Genomic DNA, 15,428 nt, shown 5'->3' with positions numbered 1-15,428 from the left:
CAGATTCCGGTTTAAACTGAGATTTTTGTTAAAGCAAAAATTTTATTTAGTTATCTTAAACAATAAGCGAATTCTTCCCAAATTCTTGCTTAAAAAATCGACTTTAAAGTGCTTTGAATAAATTAGGTTTGTTGCCATGAAGAAAAAACAAAACCCATTTAAAGCTTCATTGCCCAGTTGACTGGGTCCTACTCAGCCATCTGACTACGAAAGCGCCATTTTGATTGTGTTAATGCACAACTCTTCTTTCTTACTTTATTGGTGTACAGGCGAAACACATATTTTACACACATACACAAATATTGTATCTAGATAGATTGTTAGAACAGTTTTTTAAAACCGATTTTTTTGCTATATATTTAAGTCCACTCTAAGTAGATCTCCAAAAAAAAGTGTGTGCGTGGTGGTGGTGGGAAACCGATGATTTATGCTCTTTAATCCGATAATAGCGCAGCGTAATTAACTTACAGTGTGCTGCGATCCGTTGATTGTCACCCAATCCATATCTGCTTTACTATAAATGGATTGCACAAAGCGATCGTGCATGACAAGATTATTGGACCTAAAAATAATATTTTGTAATTTCAATTTATTGGGCCAGTAAAATAATATTGCAACTATATATTAATACTTTAGAGGGGGTTATTATTACACGCAGTGTTTATATGTATTGTCAAATCTAATAATCAAATCAACTTGATAGTTGTTAAATTGCAAAAGTATTTAAGCTCAGATTTAAGCAAAATCCTGGGTAATCTTGAACGTATTTTGTATTTTAGTTTTTGTTTTAATTTACAAATTTAATCAAAGTATTTTACTTGCTTTGAAATAATTCGTTGTGAGAAAAATAATAAAACGGAAGAGTGAAGAAAAAATTTAAACAAATTAAAAGTTAACAGATGGAAACCATTTGCAATGCTCTGCTGCGGAGTGTGTTCTGATCCGTCGTCAATTAAATGAACAATACACATTCTTAAATCGATCGACACTAAAATATAAGCAGGATTAAAAACATCGACTGTTCCCGTGAAATAAGTTTCTAACTAAACATAAACAAAAAATAAAATGGGGAAAAAAAGATCCTTGTTTGGCAAAAAAGAAAAAGTTGAAGACTCTAACGCCTTTGAGAACTTGAATTTCGAAGAGGAGCTTAAAAACATACCAGAGGAAGATTTAATCTATGACGGTAATGAATCTAGTATCAGCGGTAGCGTTTTTATAAACAAAGACCAAGACAGTTGGAGTAATATAACTGATCGAGATGAGAAAAATCCTTATTCAAAGTCATTGAAAGTTATTGAACAAGACGAAAAAGCCCAAGAAGAGAGGCTAAAAGCGATTTTGACAAACTCTGGTAAAGATATTGAAAAACAGCCTCTTAACCTCAAATACCAACGAACCAGACGCTACGATAATACAGGAGAATATCGTATTGGTCCGAGTTTCATTACGAGAACAAGGTTATCATACCTCGATGAAACCAAACCTGCGAAGCTTTCCGTTGAACCTGATAATATGAAATCAATTGAGTTCGGTTTGTTAATTTACTTTTGGAAGTTTGTCGATCATCACGACAAACAAGAAATAGACCTGGAGTTTTTGCAGTCTTTGATAGATTCTGGTTGCGACATCAATTGCAAGGATGAGCACGGTCAAACCATATTGCACGCCATTGTTCGAGATTGGCATCCAGATGTTGCATTGTTTGCCATTCATAATAACATAGATGTAAATGCACAAGATAAATATGGCAGGACGCCCCTCCATCTGGCAGCAGCACTGAATTCTGAGAAAATGGCAAAAGTGCTTTTGCAAAATGGAGGTTTGTGATTTTTTTTGCAAAACGGAGGTAAGTGGTTTTTTTTTGCAAAATGGAGATTTTTTTTGCAACTATAGTTAGTTTGTTTTTTACATTTTAAAACTTGAAAAACGTTTACAATTTCGAAATTTTTTTTTAAGCATTTAAATTGTTTTCCTTTTACTACGATTTTGTTTTATTTCAGCTGAGATAGAAATTTTAACTGCAAACGAAAAACAATCGCCAACTCATTACGCTGCAAAGTATAATTCGGTTGAAACACTCGCTCTTCTGTTAAGATACCATGGGAATTTTTCTTTAAAAGACTCGGAAGGCAAAACGGCATTGTTCTTGGCCGCGGAAAATGGTGAGAAAAACTATTTAAACTGATCTTTAACTTTGCATCTGCAAAAAATCGTTTGTTAACAAAAAAAAAAAAAAAAGGTATATTTAAATATTAGAGCACAAAAACTTAAAAGTAACGTAGATTTAGACCATTCACGAGAGCTTCATGTTACGTTCGAAGTATCGGAAGTTTGCAATCTGTTTACTATAATTTATCTTCAAATAATATAAAGAGGTAACGACCTAGAATAAATTTTAAAAAGTTACGACCAGGCATAAATTTAAAAAACTCAATCATCTCTTGTTAGTCACCATGATTTCTAAGCAATTTATGAACGATATCCTCCCCTCCCCCCTCCCCCCTGTTCTCTTTATTGTTTACTTTATTTTTAGAAACTTGACTTTTACATATTATAAGTAAAATACGAACGTTTCATTGAAAGAAATTAAAAAAAAAAAACCATAAATTTTCATGTTTCTCATTTTTGCTCTTCCACTTTTCAAGAACGAAAATAATTTTTGTTTGCGTAGGTTCGTCTGATACTGCTCAGCTTTTGTTGGATCTTGAAGCACCCGTTGGCGTTTTTGATAACGAAGGCATTTCGTGTATATCTCATCTCATTGAAAAAATGCATAACGTTGCTTATCAGGCCCTCAACCAGTTTATAGTGACGAAATCAAGAAGGAATGAAATTTACCTAGGTTACCTAGAAAATAATCCAAACTCCAAAAAAGTGCAACTTACTCGAGGCCCCTTAGAGGTAAACCTCTTTTGAAGTCTTATGACATTATAAATAATAACTATATAATCATATATAAGTTAGAATAATATAAAAGTAGTAACAATGTACAAGTAGTAATAATGTACAAGTAGTAATAATAACAAGTAATGATAATAGGGTTGATTATAATAGTAGTAGCAGTGGTAAAAAATGTAGCGATGGCAACAGAAATAATAACATTAATCAATAATAATATAACTGTATAGTAATATAAAAATTATGTAAAAAAAAATATAAAAAAATAAAACAAAATTATTATAACATTATTTTAGAATGTTAATGTTAATAAAAAAAATAATAAAATAACAAAAACTTTAATAAAAAAACAGTTATGATTTTTTAGATAATTACTGTTTATGACGAATACAACCTGATAATGCATCCTGTAATTCAAAAACTACTCAAAGTAAAATGGGAAAAGTTTGGGCGTTTTATTGCTCTCCGTCAATTGTTTGTTCTTTTCATTTACCTCTCCTGCTGGATGGTTTTGGCTTACTTGTTTGATGATTCTGGTATATATTATCTTCCACTTAAAAAGAACGGCTGGAAGATCATTTTGGAAGTAATCATCATTTTCTCGGCAGCGTTTTTTTTTTACGAGGTAATAATTTTCATAAAGGTTTCTTCCCGCGCATGAATAATAAATGTCGCATCTATTATTATTATCATTTTTATTATTATTATTATTATTATTATTATTATTATTATTATTATTAGTATTAGTATTAGTATTAGTATTAGTATTAGTATTATTATTATTATTATTATTATTAGTATTAGTATTATTATTATTATTATTATTATTATTATTATTATTATTATTATTATTATTATTATTATTATTATTATTATTAGTATTATTATTATTATTATTATTATTATTATTATTTTTATTATTATTATTATTATTATTATTTTTATTTTTATTTTTATTATTATTATTATTATTATTATTATTATTGATATTATTGATTATTATTATTGATTATTATATAATAATAATAATAATAATAATAATAATAATAATAATAATAATAATAATAATAATAATAATAATAATAATAATAATAATAATAATAATAATAATAATAATAATAATAATAATAATAATAATAATAATAATAATAATAATAATAATAATAATAATAATAATAATAATAAACGTTTAGGATCTTTCAAGAACTCGAGAGACAATTAACATCCAAACAGCGTGGATTGAAAGAAGAAGGCACACGCTTCGCTCAAAGTATTCCTTTTGTCACCCAGCATGGCCAAACGATCGCCACAACATTGAAGTTGAGATAGAACGCATTCAAGGAGCGCCGAATGTTGCTTGGAAACAAAAGTTTTGGTTTGTTTACGAGTTCATCATGTTGTTAATTATTGCGGCGATAATCGCTACGAGAATTATAGATGCCAAAGTTAAGAACGAAGCTTCTTTTTTGGCTCACAAATGCATGTTCGCGATCGGATTAATGGGATCATTTTTGCGAGTGTTAAAAATTTGTTTGCAGTTTCGATTTTTTTCTGCGTATCTCATAGTTACAGGTATTTAGCTTATAACGTTTTTTGATGGCAAAAAATGTTTTTTAGTTGATAAACTCGACTTTCTTTGCACTACTTTTGCTGTGAGACGCCGAGTAAACGAATTGTTTCAAAGTTATCGCCGATAGTAAATTGTTGTATGATTTCTTCATAGTATCGTCACATTATTATATTATTGCGTTATTATATTTTATTAAATTAGTATATTATCCGATTTTTATCTCTGGTTGCGATAAGCAATGAAACAGAAAATTGAAAGTTTGAAATTTCGCTTTTATTTCTAACTAAACTCTTAAAAACTTAAAACTAAACTGAACTCTTGGATTCTTTTTTTTAGGTCTTGCAATCACAGCTTTCATACAGATCGCTTTTTTCTACCTGCAATTTTACATTCCGTTTGTAGCAGTTTTTTGGGTAACTTTTGGTCTAAAAGAAAGTGACCCCTCAAATGCTTTGAATGTTTCTGCTAATTTGAATGGCACTACTCCTTTGAATGGTACTGTTGCATTGAATAGTACTGTTTTTGACGATCTTAAAACTCTTGATGGAATCGTAAGATTTTTCTAATATGATTTTTTTTTTTTTTTTACATAAAGTGCTGATCAAGAATTTTGCACACTTAAGATTTAAATCCTAATTGTTTTCTGAAAATTTAACATTCAGATGGTATAAATTTTTTTTTTCTTTTTCAGTTTTTTTTGTAATATCCATTGAAATATGTTGTATATCCATTGAACCATGTTGTACATTCATTGAAACATGACTGATAGAAAAGATAAAATATTGAGAATAGATTAAGCATTTAAAAAACAAGCAAACAAACTAACAAACAGTAATCGTTAGTTATGAAGAAGAAATATCATAAATTTACCACAGGTGACTCCAATAAATTATTTTAGTGGCGCATTTATTTTTTCGCAATTTTTGACTATAGTGTAAATGCAATTATCTTCTTTCATAGAAAGTAAAAAAAAAAGATTTTTGGCGTAAAATTTTAAACAAATACAGATAAAACTTGATTACTTTTGTTGAAAATTTGCTAAAAGAAAATACAAAAAAAAAAAAAATACACAGACCTTAAAAACTATTCAACTATTTTCCCTTATCCAAAAAAATTGATTAAAATGAATTTCAATTTCAAAATAACTAAGATAAATCTTATTTATAACTTTTTTTTTTTTTTTTTTTTGCTTTTAAAGAAAATATTACAATTTAAAACTTAAGCGTGTTAAAACTTTGATCAGCATGAAACGTTTATAAATGCGATGCTTTATTTACGATTTATTTCATTTACGATAGTTACTTTACGTTTATTATTACGATTTTTATTATATTATTACGATTTCTATTATATTATATTTTACGATTATTATTATTATTACTTTACGTTTATCATTACGATTATTACTACTTTATCTAATGTATAATTATTAATTAAAGACTTTGCGCTTCATAGTTATTTGAAATTTATAAAATTATTTACATAGCTATTTTTAAAATGCCTCTACTAAACTTGTGTTTGGTACAAGTATTTTGCTATCGTTTATGTCTCTTTAGTTTTACCACGTGTATGAGTCTTCGTTTGGGCAGGAGGACTTATTCGAATTAACTAACTACGATAAATATGCTGCGCAAACTCTCATCTCCCTCTATCACATTTTTACAACTTTCATTTCGCTTACTATCCTCGTTGCTTTAATAACATCAGTATTTACAACGTCTTATAAGAAATGCGTTGCAGAGGCCTCTATACTTCAAGCAACAATGCTGCTTCAGTTTGAAAAGAAATTGAGCAAAACGCAGCGAAAAGAAATGGCTGCCTATTATGCTCTTGAGTGTACACCACTGGTAAGTCATGGTTATTTACTTTGTATAAAATTGCTCTCTCTGCGCGTTGTGCGCGTTGAGATGCATCAAACTTGGGTGTTGTAAGTGAAGAGAATATAAAAAGGAGCACCTTAAAAAAGAATAAAAAATAAAAAGTAAAAAAGGGTAAAAAGATAATAAAAAAAAAAGGGTCAGAAATATAAAAGAAATAAGCACCTAAAGTCTTTTTGATGTAGTAACTAAATTTTATTGTTAATAAAAATTGTAACTTAAAAACTATGATTTTTTAACTTTTGTATAAGTTTTCCCTATTTCAAAATATAGAATTGACGTCATCTTGTGAGAGAATTGTGAGTATTAAAAAAAAACTAATGCCAAATATGATTTAAGCACTCAAAAAAAAAAAAAAGAAAAAGATTTTGGTGAATTGGTATAAAAAACGTTTTTAAAAACATTTATTTTTTGTTGACTTGTATTATTAAATACGTTAAGAATACATTAAAAATACGTTAAAAATTGCAAAAAAATACGATAAAAACACAATAAAAAACGATGTTCCCTAGCTATCTTCTTTCTTATCGTATTAAAACACGATGGAAATCAAACTTTAATGAATAAGAAAATTTAAAACTCCTCTTACATTAAAAATCAAATTTTTTTAAAATGCTTTGAGTTTAAATATTTTTTTAAAATTTTCTCAAAAAAAAAAAAATGTTTCAAGTTATCAGTGATACTTTATAGATAGTGACAGGAGAATTAAACATCGATCGCAACTTTCTTCAAAACGTCACTTTAAAACTTGGAGCGACTGAGAGGTACTTAAATGACATAAATGACACCATACGCGAAGCTGAGAGAAAGAAAAACAACGAAAACATTGGTGCACAGACAAACATTTTAGAAAACATTTTTACAAACTTATCAGTCTTAAAAGAGAAGCAAGGGGAAATAGAGAGAGCATCAAAAATAGCATTAAAGGAACTTGTGGATAAAGAGGCGCACCTAAACAGATGTTTATCAAAGTGTAAGTTGATAAAGTTTTTTTTTTTTTTTTTTTTTTTTTTTTTTTTTTTTTTACATTTTAAAGTCCCCCTGATTAATTTTCTCTTTTAATTTCTTAATCACGTTTGTAATTTTTTTTAAAAGAAAGATTTTGTGTTTACTTTAATCAAAGAATACGAAAATTTTTAGCTTTTGTAATTAAAATTTCGTGTTTCAAGATAAACTTGAGCTTCCTTTTTTAGTGATAAAACTGCAAACGTAACAGCAGCAAATTGTCTTGGTGAACCATAACCATCTCTTGGCTGTTAAATGACCGGGGAAAATTCTGAAAACGAAATGAAGAAACTTTCAACGAAATAAAGGAATACAGTCATCAGATGAATTAACATTTGTGACAAAAAAAGAGGATGAAATGTATAACAGTTAAAAAAATTTATGTCATAGTAAAGTTAATTAGATATTTTAAATTTAAAAGATTAATTGATCAAACTCTGATTTACAAATCATAAGAAGATTGAAGATTGAATTGAAGATTAAAGAGTTTTTAAAGTGCTCTTTTATGGTGATGAGTTTCTCTTTAAGAAAATAAAAAAAAAATAGCTTAAACGTTTCTTCGGCGCCACCAGTTGAAAGTTGAATGACTTTTTAGTACAAGAATAACACTTGTTGTAAATCGCATTTTAGAGCAAAAGATCGCTTGAGCTTTTTTAAAGGTATTTTTAAAGTTTTTAGTGGTGCGTTTAAAGTAGTATTTTTTTAACTACAAATTTTTACCACTAAAAAAAAAAAAATCATACACCAAAGAGACAATCGAAGTTCCAAATAAATTTACGTTAAATTAGCAGTAAACAATGTAACTTTTGTTACTATTTTTAGGCAGCATCATTTAATTAATAGTTTATTAATTTTCTCATGAAATCCAATTTTAAACTACTCTGAGTTGTTAGACGTTAGAAGTACAGATGAGCTCTGTACTTCTAAGAGTTCTTCATATTCAAGTTCCATAGGTTTTCAAAGAGGATTTAATTTGGGACTTCTGCAACAAATTGATAATTGTCTTGTTGATTACCACATCGCAAAGGTACTATAATTATTCTAGAGGCTGATCCATAGTATTTGAAATACAATAAAGGGGTCTAAAACCAACAATACCATTGAAACATCCCCAAACTATATTCCTTTTTCAAACATCATACTTAACCGTACCCACTTGTAAATTTCGGGTTTAATCTCTATCCTAACGGACTTCATGCGATTGTTTTACTTTCTGGGCCCTAAAACATCAATATATTACTTTACTTTAATTATTTTAACTATGTGTATAGTAAATTTAAAAAGATTGGATTCAAGAAAAAGTTAGAGTTTAGTTTTTGAATTTAAAAATTGTCTCCTTTTGGTTTTGTCAGACATTGAAAAAATGCAGGCATAAAGAAAATGAAGGCAATATCGTATATGCAATATCATAAATGATACTAAGCCATGAAAAAGATTTAATTAAAATTATGGAGAACAAAGACATCTCACAGACAGTAATCTAGAAAACAAATTCAATGAAAAAGAAGAGTAGAAGATACGGACAAATGTTATTTGTTGGAATAATTTTGCATCAATACTCGAGTGGTTTAACCAAAAGAATTTGATGTCTATTAAGCAATTAATGATTGCAAAAAAAATAAAAATATTTTAAACTGTTAACAGCATTTCAACAACAGTTTCCAGCCACGTGTGAGTTATTACACTTCTGTCATTAGTGGTGAATGCATATTATGCATCTGAGTTTGTGCGTGACACTGAGTTAGATTATGACACATTTTCTCAGTTAGAGAATGACAGGCGTTAATGTCTAAAGTTAGATGCTTTTTATTTGAAACTGCTCCTAATCTTTACACAATTTATATTGCAGTGTTAATGATAGAGATAAGATAATGCAGTGACATTGTGGCGTCGAATGGTTTCACTCAAGATGTGTCCGATTAAGAGTGGTGCCAAAGCAGAAATGGTTCTACAAAAAATCCCCTCATACTTCATATCAATGCGTTGTGACATTTTTTCTTTATAAACTTTTCTTAGTCATACGCAAAAACCGACAAAAAAAAATTAAGCCTATCAAAAAATTCTATTGGAGGAGTGGCAACTGAAAAGCTATCCTCTTCTCTCTTAGCCTTCCCCCGGCTGTAGATGTCCACCAGAGTAAGTTGGCTCAGGCCTTGTTCATCATCTTGACAGATCCCTCAGTTTCTTGATAAGCTGGCATGATCCTTACTTAAAATTACTGATAAAGCAATTTTAAATAGTATATATGCAAATATAATAGACTTATTTATTTTAAAAATCTTATTTATAATGAAATAAACTAAACCAGAAGTACACAAATTGCTTATAAAAGGTTTAAAACATAACAAAGCTATTAAAATAACTTGCATTTCTAAATATACCTCCTTCATCGTCTAAAGAAAACAATAAATACTCATGAAATCCGTATATACATGCTTCTTTCGATTTTAAAAAATTATATTTTAAATAAGTTATTTGTGCCAAAGGATATATTGGGGTTTAAGACCCGAAAACCCATATTGTGGCCCTACCTCAGATGTTTGTGCAACTGAAATCAACATCTTAATATCAGCTGCTCAATCATCAAACAACTTTTTATGCCCCTTTTTATAAATTTGCCTTCTTTTAAATTTGCCTTGATTCATCAGTATTTTAAACAGAAACTCATATCATTTGATTTGCTCGTATGAAATCAATGACCGAATACCAATGCTTTTTTTTGCCCCTCCGATAAGAGTTGCCGACGGCAATTGGGTACCCGATTGTAATGAAATTTTCGATCTTCTATAAATCCGAACCGAAACTTTGACCTCAAAGAAAAGTGTTTTTGAATGACCATGCTCTCTTATTCGTACATCCCAATTATCTGCCTTTTTAAAATATTAATATTAAAATTTAATATTGTACAATTTTTAAATGAAATTCTTAAAGTTTCTTTCTATGGTTAATTGAAGATTGAAATTACTCTAATTTAAAAATATTTGTTCCAAATTAATTATTTTAAAGTTCCAAACTAATAATTAGTAATATATCTTCTATTTTGTATTTTAGTTACTGAGTTTTTTTAGTAAATCGTTAACTGAACTGTGGCTGTTATTGTTTTTATAAACGCGAAAGTAATCAAGGATGTGTATTCTTTATCAAATTTAGGTCATACCAATTTGTTTCTCAATTACTCTTGTAAAAGCTTTTTAAGATTGTAGAAATTAGTTATTGATATTGATAAAATGGTGTTGACTGATTAGGTGAACTCTACTTTACCGAATATATTAAATTTCATTCATGGTGTGAAAATTTTTTCTGAGCAGGCATCTTAGCTGTGGTTATTATAATTATAAGACTTAAAGCAAAAAATTATGTGCTTAAAGTGAAATCCATATTAATATTTGAACTTGTAATATCTGCTACTGCTTAAAATGCAATTTCTATATTTTGTTTTACATTTTGCTTTGCAGCAACAGAAATAGTTGTACCAATCTGCAACTGTTTCTGCTGTTGCAAAAATGATACCAAATTGTAGTATAAAATACCAGAAAATATTTTAAGTTCTTTCAAGAACTTTCCTTGAGGTTTTGAATTATACAAGTGGGGTTGTAATCTCTCTTATTAATTCTTGATGTTCATTTAATAATTAACGTAATAATTTGTTATATTCTCTTATAAAGTAAATTTTTATAGTGGGTGATTCACTGTGATTATCTGAGTTGTTAAATAATAGGGGTTCCATTGGTTAAATGGAATTTTCCAATGCAGAATGTTTCAGTTCAGCTTTTGATATTGTTTCAGTTTAACTTTTGATGGATCTTTACCTTGAAATCTGTCATAAAAAATGCAATTCCACATTTCAGTATCTTTGTAACAAAATTTCAAAATTTCCTGATAGATAGTTGAACATGTTCAGCTGTAACGCGTTTCCAGATTGGATTGAATCTTGTGCAATGACATCTTAACTTAAAGCTTCTTAGCAAATATCACTTGAAAAAGTTATTTGCTTGATGTGCTGGACTTTTGAACAAAAAACTTTTGTAGGTGCATAAGGTATATTTCAAGTGGGTGTTGCAACTGTTAAAAAAAATTAATCAAATCTGAATGATAAAGTTGTCTGTCCTAGATTGATTGACATTGATTTACCCAGAAATAGTGTGTAGTTAAAAGCCTGTTTAGTTAAATAATCTTCTTCATCTTGTATCAAATAAAAAAATGATACTGCTTTTTTTTTTTTTGTTTTGATAAATATTAGAATCCATGTTAAAATAAGCTGATATAAATAATTCATGTGTGTGTGAAAGATAAAAATATTATGTCTGTGGAAATAACTCTTCCTCGGCAACGTGCAGCATTAGCAGCATATGTCTCATCTGAAGATCGGCACTTTGTAGTTCCTGGAGAAGTAATAACTGATGACGCTGGTTTTATGAAAGGCCATGGAACATATGCTGATTGCTCAAATAGGTAACATGTTAAGATAAATTTAGAATAGAATTTAAAACTATAAGCCCTCAGTGTTGATATATATTTAGGTATTTACGTTTGTTATTAATCTGGAGTATTGACATACATAAAATAATGTCATTTTTTTAAAACATAAATTCATAAGTGTTAATAAAAATAAAAAATCACCAAAAGAATTAAAACAATAAGTTAAGAAAAATGGTGCATTGTTTTTACTTGTTCTAATGAATGTCACGTGAAATAATTTTATTAAAGTAAGAAAATGGAGCATGTTCTGTAGGTATCTCTTATTGATCATATTTTAATGGAATGATGTTTCCACAGCACTTTTTCTTTTTTAATTTTCTTTGTTTCCATAAAAGTAGCTTTCTTTTAACTTTCATTTGTTTTTACTTGGTTATTGCAAATGATGACTTTTAATTTTTAGTATTGAATAGCTTTTATAAGTCTTAACTTTTAATCTGATTGTCTTGAAATGAGAAATCTTTTGAAGGTTTTAAGTTAACTTAGTGGCTTCTATCTTCTCTTTAAAAATCTGATTTTATTCAAAAAAATAAAAAAAAGCAATTGATAGAAATTAACTAATACCATCCCTTCTCAGAAAACAGTCTTTGTTAAAATATATATATATATATATATATATATATATATATATATATATATATATATATATATATATATATATATATATATATATATATATGTATATATATATATATATATATATATATATATATATATATATATATATATATATTATTGAATTGCAATCATTTTTTATTGTAATGATTTTGTAGTAATTTTTATTTGCTTTTAAAAAGTTTAAGTAGTTTTTCTTTTAAATACATTAAAAGTTTTACTTTTGTGTACATGTGTTTGAAATTTTTTTTATAAACTCTTTTAAAACTTTACTTTATTTCTGGAGTGAAAGGCAGTGTTGAGCTTTGTTGTGGTCGGAAAGTTATGACAAATTCCCATTTTTAGGTCTTGTTTATTTGCTTCATTATTTGTTACATTATTTATTATTATTATTATTATTATTATTATTATTATTATTATTATTATTATTTATATTATTATTATTATTATTATTATCATTATTATTATTATTATTATTATTATTATTATTATTATTATTATTATTATTACTATTATTATTATTACTATTATTATTATTATTATTATTATTATTATTATTATTATTATTATTATTATTATTATTATTATTATTATTATTATTATTATTATTATTATTATTATTATTATTAGTATTATCATCATTATTATTATTATTATTATTATTATTATTATTATTATTATTATTATTATTATTATTATTATTATTATTGGTATTATTATTATTATTATTATTATTATTATTATTATTATTATTATTATTATTATTATTATTATTATTATTATTATTATTATTATTATTATTATTATTATTATTATTAATATTATTATTACTATTACTATTATTATTTTTTATTATTATTACTATTACTATTACTATTTTTTATTATTATCATTTTTATTGTCATAATTATTGCTATTACTATTATTATCATTATTATTATTGTTATTATTAATTACTCATAAATTCAAACAATTTTTTTTGGTTACGAAAAAAAAAAAAGATATTGGGTCTGACAATTTTTCTAATAGCTTCTTATTTTACTTTTGTAAAGTTTATTGGGTTTTGAACTTAACAAATGTGGCTCTACTGCTTATATTATAGCTTTGGATTACATGAAAACATAAAATTTATTAGGTTACAGGATTAATTTTAAATGATCATAAATTTAAAAAAATTTTGATTATGAATTTTTTTTGTTTGTTGTAAAATAATTTTACAAAAAGACAAAGTTTAAAACCAGCTATTTAAAGGTTTTCTGAGTGTTAATTGCACTTTACTTGAACATTTTTTCAATTAAGATTGATCCTGTTGCTTGTTTTAGATTTTTTCGCCTCGTTTGGGATTCTTTTAGTTTTAGATGTTATAAAATACATTTCTGTTTGAATTGGATCTTATGGATTCAGTTTAATGTTATGGTGAACGTTTCTTTGATATTTAAAGACCTTCATATTGGACTTTGGCAAGTTATAGAGATTATGTAAATTAAGTAGTATACTCTGTATATGACAATTTTGTATTGCATGGTTTTTTATTCTTTGTGTAAATAGGTTAGCTGCATCGGTTGTTGGAGTTGTGGAGAGAGTGAACAAGCTTATATCTGTCAAACCATTTAAAACACGCTACAACGGAGAGGTGGGCGATGTTATTGTAGGAAGAATTACTGAAGTAAATCAAAAGCGATGGCGTGTTGATACAAACGCTCGGCTAAATTCTGTACTTTTGCTTTCTGCTGTAAATTTACCTGGAGGTGAATTAAGAAGGCGATCAACTAAAGATGAGCTACTTATGCGTGAATATTTAATTGAAGGGGATTTAATAGTCGCCGAAGTGCAATCGATCTTTGTAGATGGATCTTTGTCCCTTCACACAAGAAATCTAAAATATGGAAAGCTCCCCCAAGGAACAATACTCAAAGTCTCACCATCGCTGGTTAAAAGATGCAAAACTCATATGCATAGCCTTCCTTGTGGTGCCACTCTTATACTCGGCAATAATGGTTATATATGGATAGGACCTTTGATGTCAGCAGAAAGTGATTTATCTGCCCGTTCAGCTCAGCGAATTACTGTACCGCGGTCCGATCGCGAAGTGATAGCACGTTTAAGGAATTGCATAACTACGTTAGCCAGTTATGGAGTACAGTTATATGATACCAGTGTTAACTATATTTACGAAGAATCTCTTAAGCACAGTGTTAAGGAGCTTTTACAGCTAGACAATCAAGATGATATTGTAGATGCTACTAGAAGAAAGCTTGCGCAGCATTTATGAAACGCCCCCTTCTTAGTTTAATAACATCTAATTGCAAAAATGCATACGCGTCGATAACACAAAAATTTTAAAAAAATCTTCTTTGAAGAAAAAGATATGAAACAAATATCTTTTCAAATGTTTAAATGTTTAGTTGTAATACTTCGGAAAAAGCTATTTAAATAACTTCCACAACTTTGTTTCGTGTAATTGAACATTTATTTGCGGAAGGTTTTTAAGATGTGACTCAACCTGTTTGCGAAAAAAAAAAGCAGAGAAATAAAAAAAAACAAATCCGTATGGTTATTTTAACGCCCAACCATGTTAGGTTCCATTTCGTTATTTTTTCTAAGCATGAAATTCATCTTAAATGAAAGCAGTAACATTCATTTCTCCTTAAGCAACCTGAGTTTCATTCTTGATTTTTGCTAAACAACTTAAGTCACATCCACTCAGCCAGTGCTAAATTTTTCATCGTTGAGCTTTTAGAAAAAGAGATTGAGTTTCATTACCGAATGAAAATTGTTCTCATTACAACCACATTTTGCAACAAAAAAAAAAGTGCGTTTATATTGGCGCTGTCAATTTATTTTTCTTTTTTTTCCAGAATTAAAAATAAACTTTTCATTAGGAAGTAATTTTATTATCAAGTTTTTTAAATCATCGTAAAATTGTTTTTCTAACCTTACATTTGTCATTGATGTGCCAATTAAGTAAATTTTCTTCATTTATT

General features: G+C 27.6%; 2 protein-coding genes across 2 annotated transcripts; both read left to right on the top strand.

The window, feature by feature from the left end:
* The first annotated feature begins 979 nt into the window (after positions 1–979).
* Positions 980–7,773, top strand: LOC145198805 (uncharacterized). The gene is made up of 9 exons (XM_090101198.1): positions 980–1,822; positions 2,004–2,165; positions 2,675–2,904; positions 3,269–3,526; positions 4,095–4,473; positions 4,808–5,022; positions 6,028–6,318; positions 7,039–7,321; positions 7,542–7,773. Exons 1-9 carry the CDS (start codon positions 1,066–1,068, stop codon positions 7,559–7,561), a joined length of 2,595 nt encoding a protein of 864 aa, XP_089957324.1. The 5' UTR covers positions 980–1,065; the 3' UTR covers positions 7,562–7,773.
* A 2,338-nt stretch (positions 7,774–10,111) lies between these two features.
* On the top strand, positions 10,112–14,905 carry LOC145182028 (exosome complex component RRP4-like). The gene is made up of 3 exons (XM_090065371.1): positions 10,112–10,296; positions 10,874–11,805; positions 13,993–14,905. The coding sequence occupies exons 2-3, from the start codon at positions 11,654–11,656 to the stop codon at positions 14,714–14,716; spliced, it is 876 nt and encodes a 291-aa protein (XP_089921497.1). The 5' UTR covers positions 10,112–10,296; positions 10,874–11,653; the 3' UTR covers positions 14,717–14,905.
* The last annotated feature ends 523 nt before the right edge of the window (positions 14,906–15,428 follow it).

The sequence above is a fragment of the Hydra viridissima genome, unplaced genomic scaffold (genome assembly GCF_058129835.1).
Source record: "Hydra viridissima isolate aposymbiotic clone 2 unplaced genomic scaffold, HvirCarnegie_v1 scaffold_10, whole genome shotgun sequence".
In the NCBI taxonomy this organism is placed as follows: domain Eukaryota; kingdom Metazoa; phylum Cnidaria; class Hydrozoa; order Anthoathecata; family Hydridae; genus Hydra; species Hydra viridissima.
This window is presented reverse-complemented; position numbering and strand designations above follow the sequence as displayed.